This window comes from Amphiura filiformis, unplaced genomic scaffold (genome assembly GCF_039555335.1).
Source record: "Amphiura filiformis unplaced genomic scaffold, Afil_fr2py scaffold_24, whole genome shotgun sequence".
Classification (NCBI taxonomy): domain Eukaryota; kingdom Metazoa; phylum Echinodermata; class Ophiuroidea; order Amphilepidida; family Amphiuridae; genus Amphiura; species Amphiura filiformis.
In genome coordinates this window covers 1,201,644-1,215,101 of record NW_027305488.1, presented here as the reverse complement: position 1 = coordinate 1,215,101, position 13,458 = coordinate 1,201,644, and the positions used below count along the sequence as shown (strand labels likewise).

Below are 13,458 nucleotides of genomic sequence, written 5' to 3'. Positions count from 1 at the left end.
AGAAAAAAGCATTTACAAAGCTGGATTTTGCAGAAAGCCCCATTGGAATTGAACAACCAGTTCCAAAGATATGAGCAATTAAAGAGTTTCCAAAACAAGAGGAAACAAAAGGAAATATTTCCTTTGTTTGGCTATATCTCAAAATCAATATTTGCGAGTTCCGACTGATTTAGCTTGATCGCATCACATATTGCAACACGAGAAACTACCTAACTATCAGTTTGTACATGGTGTATGATCTATCTTATATCTGTTGATCCGGTATGAGATATCAATACATACTGTAAAAAGATATTACCAAGTGCGGAAAACTAGAGAAAAGACACAATGATGATCTGTTAATGTAGACTGATTGAGTGGAGGAAATTGAAGAAAGGTAATCGACAATACTAGTCATGTTATCACTCATGATCAGTGCTATATGAGCAAGAATCATGAGCTAATATGCCATACATCATCATTATTGAGAAGAAAACACCTCCTATGTGACCTTTGAAATTCAAAACCCCTATGTCAAATTGGGCTGTTCTAATTGAAACCTCTCAGTACCCCCCCCCCTAGTAGTCATGACTTTGATCTTCCACACAGGGAGTATGAATTTCAAATGGGGGCTACCTGAATAAGTGACTCCATTCGAAACCTACACTTTCTGTGAGGGAGATTAAGGTTATGTCTTCAATATTGGGTGTATGGATTTGAAATGGAATATGCAAATGCGCGTGGTTTTAAAACATGTCGTATGTACAAATTACACCACTATGACAACACACCCTATAATCTACAATATTTACTCTGAATTCAAATTGGATATTATAAAAGATATTTTGCTGAAGCTATCATGTCCACCATGTATTAAGATTTTGCTAGTAATCTTGCATAATTTACCCTTGGGTCTTGTTTTGAAACTAAGCATGTCAAAGTTAAACTATGATGACACCACTGTTCATGAAAACAATATTCCATCTCTGCAACAGATGAGATGATCGACATCAAACGCCACAGGCATGTCAGTTACAGAAACCTGGTGATTTTTAACTGGTTAGTGTTGTTTATCTTGAAAAAATAAGTATTAAGTGCATCTAATGTAATTGTTTCCCTATCTGTGTCATATTAGACTTTGGCTGTATGACTGTTGTATAGTTAATGTGCTTCATATATTTTAGATTATTTTGGTATAATTAAACAGATAATAAACGAATGAATCAGAAGTTCTTGCGCAGCTCAATAAGTATAAAGAAAAGAATGAACATCCTTGAAGAGAGCAACTGTATCTAAGCAACTTATTCTGTGTAGAGTAAAAGTGTGTGTGCTTTATACAACTTCTATCACGTAGAGATTAAGCCTTCATTGTATTAGCTTTTTATAAGCATTCACTTGGGAATGTCGTTCGATAGCTCGCTTAATACCCAGTGGATTGGCTACGTTAATACTGACACTTAACTTCTACGAATCAACTATCACTGTGGAAGCATAAAATTGAATTGCTTGTCTTGTAAGGGGAATTAAAACAAAATAAATCTACGGAAGAACTGAACTTTCCGGAGTACGTTTTTATGGATTCTTTGCTTGTTACCTTGATTAATGTATTGCAGTGTTAGTACAAGAAGGCTGTATCTGTAAGAGCTGCCCTGTATCCTGTATACTAGTATATTTGACAACTTCTGCATTCTATATGTTACACATGTAATAATAATGACATCCGGCAACTATTGCAGATGGGAGCCTTATTACACCAACCCATCGGTATGTCAAAAATTCAATTGGGATCAAAGTAATTTTGAATCAATTGCAGATCGCTTTGCGAAATGTCAAAGTAAAGACACAGCCTTTGATGAACTTCACAAACAAATAGAATGGTAAATGAAATATTAAACGCAAAATGACAAAGTTATTGCATTTGTGAAAATTACCTACTAGAAAAATGTTGAACATGTTCAATATAACATCTGTGAAAGTTTTAGATTGATACATTTAATTGCAATGAAGTAGCGTTATTTACATTCTACGCGGATAGTGGAATTTCACGTAAAAAAAAAAAAAAAAAAAGGTTTGTCTCTGGACCTTTTGGCTAAAAAGCTATGTGCTATGCTTTTTTTTTTTTTTTTTTGAAAAACAGGCTATGTCCTATGCGATGTTTTTTTTTTTTTTTTTTTTTTTTTTTGTAACAAGAACGCCGCCCCAAATAACATGGCATACGCAAACGTAGTTCTTACTCCCGGTTTAACTAACCGTCACCTCCTAAAACCCCTAACCTAAACCCTAACCTATACTAAAAAAAAAGGTAAATAATTCAAGTTCCCGTTCAAGTTCTGAACAATTTCGATCACACGACGTGACAATGTAAATGTTGTGAGTAGTGCCAATGAATTGGTGCAAAATTCAGCACCACAAATGTTGATGTGCGCCGCTATTTTGTCCTACATTTAAACATTACCGTAAGTAAGGAGTACAAAAGTTGACATTTATGTGTTGAGGAAACTCCAATATTTACTCGGCATGGTATGAAAATTAGTTAAATAATGATCGTTTCTCTGGTATACCGATATGAAATCGCTTATCGAGCAGCAAAATATCTGCACATGGGGAATTCCCAGTGACGTGTTCTAGATCTACAAGTAGAGTCGATTGTCCCGCTATTTCGTTCGCAGAGCCGTTACTTGCATACTGTTTCAAGAGATCGGTATTCAGAGCGAACATGTCATACAGTTCTTGGAGTATTTATTTTTGAATTGTCAGAAATGATCGCCAATTGATTGTGCCAAAAATGTAATTTTTCTTGAAAACTACGATGTTTTATCATTCAAAAAAAAAAAAAAAAAAGCACTAGCGCGTAGCGCTACGCGCTAAATCTCATTTTAAAAGCTATGCGCGCGGGGTCCTGAGACAAACCTTTTTTTTTTTTTTTTTGGCCTAATGAAACTTACATAATTAAACTATTAATATCATTAACAATAGTTACACAACTTTTTTTTACAAAAACAGTGTCAAACTGTTCAAAATAAGACATTCATTAGGCAACAAAGTCCTTAAACAAATCGGTGCTATTTTCCAACGTTTTAACTGGAGGCTTAACTCATTCAACCATATTACTATGGTCAAAACATGCCTCCAGCATGACACATGTTACCAACTCTCTATATCTGACAACCAATTACGTTCAGGTCACTTCCTGGAAAGCTGGACTGCCACTCAACAATGCAGCAAGGATAATCTTGGATAACTATATAAATTTAGTTACCACACGGAATAAAGCAAATGATTCTATCGAGTTCAGTCGTGTTAACTGGATAGTTGTCCAAGATTCTGCTTTGTGCCTCAACAAGGTCATCCGATGCAACTGATTCTCCATATGTGTGATATATTACCCATCGTTGTATGCCGTACACTGGTCATTTCCGGTACGTGGAAAGACTTCCTTCAGGAAATAAAGCTATTGTAACAGTCGCCCTGCGGTGCTCCAAGTAAAAGGAGGAATCTCCACAGCGAATTTCTACCGATATCATGTCAGCCCACATGTCGCCGCACTGTTGATATTTGCGGAACGTTTTGGTGTAAATTTGACCTTTTATAGGACCCAAGGTGGTAAGTGTGTTTGATAGCCACATAATAATAATATTGCACTTGTGTTTAGGTAAGGTAAAGGTGCTAGATCGATCGTCATAAAGCTTATAATGATGTGTTTGAGCTCCTTGAGTTGGAGCATGTGTATACAGCATGTAAACAGAGTTTCATGATACATGTTGAACGTAATGTAAGGAAATGGGTTATTATGTTTGTGCAAGAGGATTTCCCATGCATTCTTGTAGCTATATGAACGTTTCATTTTATGATTATGCTAATGAAGAAAGAACCAGGTGTTCTATGTAGTAGAGTATCCCTACATGATCAATCTTTTGTAACCATGGTAACCAAATTGTGATTACTGTCAGGTGTCAAAATCTTGAAATTGGTAAACTATTATTTTACTGAATCTGATCCCAGATGTGATCATACTAGTCTCATGATATGATTTAATTGTTTGATAATGTGAACCTTTGAAGTAATGTTCAGTGATTTTATGGACTAAAACTGTATTTTTCCTTATGTGTGTTCTTTGCAGTTTTACGGAGTTTTACCGAAATAAACTTCTGTGAGAATCAGAAACACGTTGTTAACTTGCGAATTCTTCGTATGCGTTTTGCGAGTCAGTTTACACCGTGGTGGCAAATTATTGCGAAATAACTGCGGCCGCTACAGTAAAACACCAAGGTCCGAAGTAAAACAGCAGTGGTACTTCGGCGAATAGATGTTTGTCCAGCTGCCACGACCGCAGCTGATGAGATGAGATGTCAACGAACACCGATGGTGATTGGTAACTACCGGTACCTGCGATTCCTGAGTGCAGAAGCTGTAACTCCGTTCATTTCAACTTCAGCATAGATGCGACAGGAAACATCCACTGGAAATCAGAGAACTTCAGTGAACTTTGAACTTTATGAAATTAAAGTTGATTTTGCTCATTTTAGCAAAGCACATTTGCCATGCGTAATGAATAATGGTCCATAAAGGATCTGGGTATATGAATGATACCATATACATTTACAGTTGTCACAACAACAGTGGTATTATTAGCACAAGCAAGGTTATACCTCCCTTTTTTGATTCATTGAGTACAATTAGGTATCATTGTGATCCATGTATGGTTTGCCATGATCTGGTATAATTTTGTGTCCACCACATATTGGTCAAATTTGTTATGTTAATGTGTACTCAACATATCAAACAGTTTTTGCATGTTGTTGGTAAGGTATTATAAACAAGAGTATTGTGGTGACCATACTCAACATATAAAACAGGTTTTGCATGTTGTTGGTAAGGTATTATACATGTACATGTATACAAGAGTATTGTGGTGACCAAAGGTATGTGTAAAATAACACATGGTTGTCAATGTCATAGCTACATTGTTCTGTGAAACACTGTTAAAATTACATGTTGTTTCTTTTTCTATGTATATGCGTGAATTGCTTGAAGCAAGGGACAAAGGCCCAAAGGGCCCCTGAAACTGTATGTAGTCAAATAGATGAATTGTGTCTTGTGAAACCAAATATATCATTGCTATTGAATAGCATTGTTTATCCCTAGCCAACAAATTGGTGTTGGGGATTCAGTTTTCTCTGTGTTTGTGTACATGTCAGCACAAGCCAGCGTCTATGCTTGTCTGTCTATCCGTCTGTCTGTCTCACAATTTGAGATGCACAAGATAAGTTTTGCGTAAATGAAAATTATGAATGTGTATGTTACCAAATTGGTGCAAGGGCTGTGAATGTGTAGTAATAATATTATATTTTGTACCAGGTACCTACATGATATTATTGGATGTACTGCGAGCACATATAATCACGACTTGTAAATCCATTGTTGCAGCAAGTTTTGTATGAATGCCAGTAATTGGACCTTCAATATTCACACTGTTTTACGACAGGTCAAAACAATATAGTGTGTCACATGATATATGTACTGGTATCTAATGCTGTACCTGTGTATGAAATTTGCTTGAAATTATTCGTGTATGTATTGTACCAAGCTTAAGCATGGCATTTAATCCATGGGAAGGAACACCCAGAAATGGAGATGGAGAGAGACTTTTGCGTAGTAATGTATCAATTACTGATCGAACCCGACAGTTTAGTGACCTCGTGAAGGATTTGGAGAAAGAGTCATGGGAAACGAGGTCCGAAGTAAGAGCAACGTCCAGGTCATTAAAATCATCGTCCAGGTCAGTAAGATCTGGTGGAAGTATGCTGTCTGATGCTGTAGCTAATGCTGCTGCACTGGAGACTAGATTAAAGTACTTGGATGAAGAAATACAATTGAAAGGCAAACTTGAGAAACTTCAGACAGTCAAAGAACTGCATGTCGCCAGATCACAGGTCAAAGCTCTTACTAAATTAGAGCATGAGGGCAGCTCCAGTAGTTCAAGTCGTAAAAGCCTCCTGTTGCCCGATGTGGATAAGACAGAGTTTGTCCAAAATTACGTCAGTTCCCTTCCAGCTGAAGCTGGGCCACGCCCTTCATCTCAAATACTCGCCCCTCCCGAAAGCTTCAGTGATGCTGGGGCTATGCCTACAGGGTATAATGGTATAGGTAGTGAGGACATCAGGCAATCTTTTGATGGTCTGAGCACTCCCCAACCTCTGCCTGCCTCCACCTACCTCAGCCTGCTGAATCTTGGAAGACTTCCTCCCCCGGAGCCAGGGGTATTCACAGGCAACCCCATTGAGTACCCGGCATGGAGCATGGCTTTCGATACGCTGATTGAGCAAAGAGGATTACCACCTGCGGAAAGGCTGTATTACCTGAAAAAGTATGTAGCAGGCGAAGCCAAGGAAACGGTAGATGGCTACTTCTTACTTGGCTCTGATGATGCCTATATTGAAGCAAAGCAGGCCCTCAAGAACCGTTATGGTGATTCGTTTGCTGTAGCGAACGCCTTCAGGACAAAATTGGATTCCTGGACTAAAGTACCATCTCGCGATGGTCAAGGACTTCGCAAATTTGCTGATTTTTTACATCAATGTGAGACAGCAATGTCAAGGAATGAGAGCCTGAAGGTATTGGACGATATGCATGAAAACAGGAAAATGGCAGCCAAGCTACCAGAGTGGCTGGTGCACCGGTGGGGACGTGTCATCTCAGACTTCAAAGAAAAGGAGAAGAGGTTTCCACCGTTTAGCAGATTTGTCAAGTTCGTCACAAAGGAAGCTAAGGTGGCATGCGAGCCAGCACTGATGAATCTAAACAGTAAAACCAAACCTGAAGAGAAAGGAGGGAAGCTGACCACAGTTCACAAGCCAGCACGATCCTGCTCCACAGCCACGAAGCCAGCTCTGGTCTGTGTATTTTGTGACAAAGAAGGCCATGAGATCAGCAAGTGTAGGGGCTTCTGCAAAGTGGATCTTAAACAAAGGAAAGACTTTGCGATGAAACAGGGCCTGTGTTTCGGGTGCTTGCGAAAGGGTCATATGGCGAAACGCTGCAAGGATCGATTACAGTGTGAGACCTGTAATAAAAATCATCCAACTGCCCTACATGGGGACATAAGAGAGAAGAAAGCTGATCCTACTATAAAGGAAGATTCCCTGGCAGCTATTCCATCAGTTAGTCATCATACATCTGAACATTTAAGCGACAGATGCAGCAAAAGCTCAATGATTGTCCCAGTCTGGATTTCCCATTGCGCCAGACCAGACAAAGAGCAACTGATATATGCGTTGCTGGACACCCAGTCAGACACCACATTTATGTTAGATAGCAGCTGTGATGCTCTTGGACTGGATGGACCTAGTGTGAATCTGTTATTGTCAACCATGTCGGCAAAGGATCTGGTGGTGAACAGCCGTAAGATAGCTGGTTTGCAAGTGAGGGGTTATGATAGTGACTTAAGGATTCCTCTTCCTAATGCATACACGAGACAACTAATCCCAGCCAATCGTTCACATATCCCTACCATGGAAATGACCAGAAAGTGGCCCCACCTACAGAGTATCGCAGAAAGATTGATGCCTCTGACTGATTGCGAGGTTGGGCTCCTGATAGGGTATGACTGTTCGAGAGCACTTGCACCGCGTGAGGTGATCCTTCCGGCTCCAGATTCAGATGGACCCTATGGACAAAGAACTGACCTTGGTTGGGGCATCGTGGGAATCATCGATCATCAGATTGATGAAGATGGAAATGATCCCATTGGTGTGAGTCACCGTATTATCGCTCGTGAAAGTCCTCCACAGTTGAACCGCTCTTCTGATGTACAAATCTCTTTAAGATCTACCGTCAAAGAAACCATCAACCCGTTCCAGGTGTGTCAGATGATGGAGTTAGATTTCTCTGACAGATGCAGTGAACAGAAGTCTCTTTCTCATGATGACAGACACTTCATGAAGATAGTCAAGGATGGAGTCCATATGAAGGATGGACATTATGTTATGCCCTTGCCCTTCAAAGCGAAAGAGGTGAAAATGCCAAACAACAGGAGACAGGCATGGGACAGACTAACACAATTAAAGAAACGTCTACTTAGTCAAGCCAAACTAAAAGAAAACTACACGTGCTTCATGCAAAAGATTATAGACAATGGACATGCAGAGCTGGTTCCACCTGATCAACTCAGCAACCCTGATGTGTGGTATGTGCCACATCATGGAGTCCACGCCAAGAAGACTGACAAGCTCCGAGTGGTCTTTGACTGTAGTGCACGATCCAAAGGAGTATCCCTGAACGACCTCCTCTTACAGGGCCCTGACCTCACAAATGGGTTGATTGGAGTGTTATGTCGCTTCCGCCAGGAACCTATAGCAGTGATATGTGATGTGGAACAAATGTTCCATCAGTTCTATGTGAATGCTGAACACAGGGATTTCCTGAGATTCTTCTGGTGGGAGAATGGAAATTGCGACTCACCGCCTTTGGAATATCGGATGAAGGTACACCTGTTTGGGGCTGTGTCATCTCCTGGATGCGCCAATTTTGGCCTGAAATGTGTAGCAAATGACAACGAAGAGGAATGTGGATCTGCAGCAGCAAAATTCGTGCGGGAGAATTTTTATGTAGATGATGGTTTGACATCCGTGCCATCGGTTGAAGAGGCCATTGATTTGATCAACAACACCAGAGAACTGTGTCTTAGAGGTGGTTTAAGACTACACAAGTTCATATCGAACTCAAAGAAAGTAATGGCCATCATACCACCTACAGACAGGGCACAAGGCATGAAGGATCTTGATCTACTGAATAATGATCTTCCCATAGAGAGAGCCTTGGGGGTCCAATGGTGTGTGGAAACGGATACATTCCAGTTCCGGATCACTTTGCGGGACCAGCCTTTGACAAGACGTGGCATTCTTTCCACGGTCTGCTCGATCTATGACCCTCTAGGGTTTATAGCACCCGTCCTGCTTGTAGGCAAGCAGATACTGCAAGAAATGTGCAGAGAGAAAGCCGACTGGGACTCTCCCATGTCAGATACATTGAGAGTACGATGGGAAAAGTGGAGAAGCACTCTTTTCCAACTGGAAGGGCTGAAGATACCACGGTGCTTCAAACCAGATAAGTTTGGTGATGTTAAGTCCATTGAACTGCATCACTTTTCAGACGCCAGCACTGAAGGCTATGGACAGTGTTCCTACCTGCGTCTGATTGACAAGACAGACCGTATCCATTGTGGTCTAGTTATGGGCAAAGCCAGAGTCACGCCCTTGAAAGCCGTTACAATCCCCGTCTTGAACTTACTGCGGCGGTGGTATCTGTACATGTAAGTGATCTTCTGAGACGTGAACTCAGCCTTATGAATGACATAAAGGAAGTCTTCTGGACAGATAGTATGGTAGTCCTGGGATACATCCAGAATGACACCCGTAGATTCCACACCTTTGTAGCTAATAGAGTACAGAAGATCAGAGACTACACCGACCCAGCACAATGGAGACATGTCAAAACTGACCAAAACCCGGCAGATGAAGCGTCCAGAGGCATAAGTCCTTATGATCTTGTGCACACTTCGAAGTGGTTGACTGGACCTGAATTCCTGTGGAAGACTGAACTTCCCGAGAAGGTAGACACTGGCCAGTTGCTGAATGAAGATGATCCAGAGGTCAGGCGTTCAACCACCCTTGCCATGAGTGTGAGCAAGTTTCCCGAACAATTTGAACTTGAGCGACTAGAATACTTCTCCGACTGGGACCGGGCAAGAAGAGCTATTGCGAACTGCACCAAGTTCAAAGATCTTCTCAAGAATCGTGTCCGCCGGGGGGCGCAGGCCGGCGGGCAGTCAGGTGTTGGTGTTGGGGATCTCCAGCGAGCGGAGCGTCATGTCATCAGGGTGGTGCAGCTGGGGCATACCGAGAGGAGTTGGGGGTGATTACCTCCTTGGGAGTGGCTCAGGACACTCCTGACAGAGTGAGTGCAAAGAGGCGCAATGAAAGTATCAAGAAGACCAGCTCACTGTATCGTCTGGACCCATTTGTAGACTCTGACGGACTCCTTAGAGTTGGTGGTCGAATAAGAAGGGCAGAGCTTGCACCAGAATTGAAGCATCCAGTAATTCTACCAAAGGGCAATCACATAACAACCCTCCTTATACGTCACTACCATGAGAAAGTCCAGCACCAAGGCCGTGGCATGACCATCAATGCACTTAGGGCGAGTGGATACTGGATTACAGGTGCTAGCACAGCAGTTTCGAGTGTTATCCACAAATGCGTGAAGTGCAGAAGATTGCGCAGCCCATGTCAGCAACAGAAAATGTCTGACTTGCCAGAAGACAGACTGGAACCAGTTCCCCCATTTACATACAGCGCTGTGGACTACTTTGGGCCATTCATGATCAAGGAAGGCCGAAGTGAACTGAAACGGTATGCAGTGCTATTCACATGCATGTCATGTAGAGCTATCCACATAGAGACAGCAAATTCTCTGACTACGGATTCCTTTATAAATGCGCTCCGCAGACTTCTTGCAATACGAGGCCCAATAAGGCAGCTTAGGTCAGATTGTGGAACGAACTTTATCGGGGCCAAAAGGGAACTCCAGGAAGCATGGGCTAAGATGGACCATGAAGTCATACGGAATTTCCTACTTAAGGAGAACTGTGATTTTGTTATTGACTTCAAGATGAATGTACCCGCCTCAAGCCACATGGGTGGAGTATGGGAACGTCAGATACGAACGGCTAGAAATATCCTGACGTCCATGATTGACCGTGATGGCACCCAACTCAACGATGAGTCCTTGAGAACACTGCTGTATGAAGCCGCAGCTATTGTAAACTGCCGTCCCTTAACGACAGAATATCTGAACAATGCTGAACAAGAGCCACTGACACCTAACCACCTCCTCACTATGAAGTCTAGAGTCGTCGTACCACCCTTTGGTAAATTTGAGGAGACAGATATCTACTCGAGAAAACGATGGCGCAGAGTCCAACTTCTAGCGGAAGAGTTCTGGAAGCGATGGAAACTTGAGTATTTGTCCAGTCTACAAGCCAGATCAAAGTGGGAACAGCCTTGTAGAGACTTCCAAAGGGGAGACATCGTGATTTTGAAGGAGGATGATTCACCCCGCAATCAGTGGCAGATAGCGCGCATTGAGGAGACATACCCAAGTGAAGACGGTCGTGTGCGCAAAGTCAAAGTGAAGCTTGCAGACAAGCGCTGTGATGCAAAGGGCAAGCGTACCCACTCTGCAACCTACCTTGACCGTCCCATTCATAAACTTGTACTGTTGCTGGAAAATCCAGTATTTGATTTGTAAGTTGTAGGAAATCCTTATTTGTGGGGGTGTGTAACAGTCGCCCTGCGGTGCTCCAAGTAAAAGGAGGAATCTCCACAGCGAATTTCTACCGATCTCATGTCAGCCCACATGTCGCCGCACTGTTGATATTTGCGGAACGTTTTGGTGTAAATTTGACCTTTATAGGACCCAAGGTGGTAAGTGTGTTTGATAGCCACATAATAATAATATTGCACTTGTGTTTAGGTAAGGTAAAGGTGCTAGATCGATCGTCATAAAGCTTATAATGATGTGTTTGAGCTCCTTGAGTTGGAGCATGTGTATACAGCATGTAAACAGAGTTTCATGATACATGTTGAAATAAATGTAGGAAATGGGTTATTATGTTTGTGCAAGAGGATTTCCCATGCATTCTTGTAGCTATATGAACGTTTCATTTTATGATTATGCTAATGAAGAAAGAACCAGGTGTTCTATGTAGTAGAGTATCCTACATGATCAATCTTTTGTAACCATGGTAACCAAATTGTGATTACTGTCAGGTGTCAAAATCTTGAAATTGGTAAACTATTATTTTACTGAATCTGATCCCAGATGTGATCATACTAGTCTCATGATATGATTTAATTGTTTGATAATGTGAACCTTTGAAGTAATGTTCAGTGATTTTATGGACTAAAACTGTATTTTTCCTTATGTGTGTTCTTTGCAGTTTTACGGAGTTTTACCGAAATAAACTTCTGTGAGAATCAGAAACACGTTGTTAACTTGCGAATTCTTCGTATGCGTTTTGCGAGTCAGTTTACACCGTGGTGGCAAATTATTGCGAAATAACTGCGGCCGCTACAGCTATCATGCACAATCATTTTGCTTAAAACTGTGATAAGCTAGGATAAGCTTTGCCGAATATTTAACATTCAAAGAAAACATTTTTATCAACATATCAAAAGCAGGAAGCAGGACATTTTAGGATTATTTCTCTGAACATTTAACATAATAGACAACGCAATCCCTCCCGGACATCCGTACATGAACATCATTCACAAAGCTCAACATGCTCTACTTCATGGCTTTCCAGCCTTGAAATATTACTACTACCCTTTGAAAAGATAAACATGTCCAGGGGTTACAGAATAAGATTTTATTTTTAAGAAATCCATTAATGACCCGTCATAGTCGGTATTGGAAACATGCAGGTCATCTTTGGACGCTTTGACATTTTAACCAGGCTAAAGGAGGACATTTTGTAAATAGAGTTATTAACATCGCCAACTTACACAGTAACTTAATGGCCGATTTGTGAAATCCTTTAATCCCTAAATGATTTATTGCCAAGTTATGACCTTTTACAATGCCAGTTTTCTTATCTATTTTATTGTTTTATGTTCCTTGTTTTTACATGTATCTCAATCTTGCAATATTGCCATCTTTAGCCGGTTGGATCTCATCACATTTGTAAATCGCTCTCGGTGACAAGGAATAATTATTCATAACTTCAACGGAACCTTGAACATAATGAATAATTGTGCTTTGTTTTATATAGCGTACAGTAAGCGCCATGTTTATATTCGCAATCTTTTTTCATAATTATGTTTTCGAATAATATCTTCAATATCAATTTATCGACAAAATATGTCTGAGAAAACAGTGTGATAACACTTACAGTGGGCGATAAGAATAACAAAAAATGGTTGTTTATCACCAAGTAGCAATCAATACCTTACAGTTTCCTAGAACAGCAAACGAGTGGTCATCCCTTCAAGATATGCCCCAATATGCCGTCTTATGAATACAATATTTACTGTATGCATGATATGAATGGCTGCTTCGTGTATTATCTCACCATTGTATATATAAGTCAATGCTTTAATTGTTGTCTGTTTGCTTAACTCTCTCCACGCGGGTGTCGACTGCAGACGACAAGTTTCAAAAAATTTCTGAATTGTAAATTTTCATGACCATGTTTGAAATCAGCATGAAAAATGCATTAAAATGAGTACAAACAAGCCTAGTATTGGTTCAGTGGTTCTTAAGATAGCTCTTGATATTTTGAGAAATTTTCTCAAAACTTGGGTCTTTTTATGTTGAAGCTTATGATTAGCGCGCAGAGCAATAAATAAGTAAAGAATATTACTGATTTGTTCCCATCAATATTTTACCTTCCTCACAATACTTGGCGTACATATGTTGGAT

General features: G+C 40.8%; 3 protein-coding genes across 3 annotated transcripts in view; all 3 read left to right on the top strand.

Annotated features, from left to right (window-relative positions):
- The window catches only part of LOC140143626 (calcitonin gene-related peptide type 1 receptor-like), a 79,924-nt gene that overhangs the window by 12,302 nt on the left and 54,164 nt on the right, over positions 1-13,458 (top strand). The window lies entirely within an intron of this gene.
- LOC140143612 (uncharacterized) lies at positions 5,545-9,877 on the top strand. Its single transcript, XM_072165425.1, has one exon. It carries the CDS (start codon positions 5,574-5,576, stop codon positions 9,291-9,293), a length of 3,720 nt encoding a protein of 1,239 aa, XP_072021526.1. The 5' UTR covers positions 5,545-5,573; the 3' UTR covers positions 9,294-9,877.
- On the top strand, positions 9,323-12,011 carry LOC140143599 (uncharacterized). Its single transcript, XM_072165412.1, has 3 exons — positions 9,323-9,773; positions 9,833-11,282; positions 11,978-12,011. Exons 1-3 carry the CDS (start codon positions 9,323-9,325, stop codon positions 12,009-12,011), a joined length of 1,935 nt encoding a protein of 644 aa, XP_072021513.1.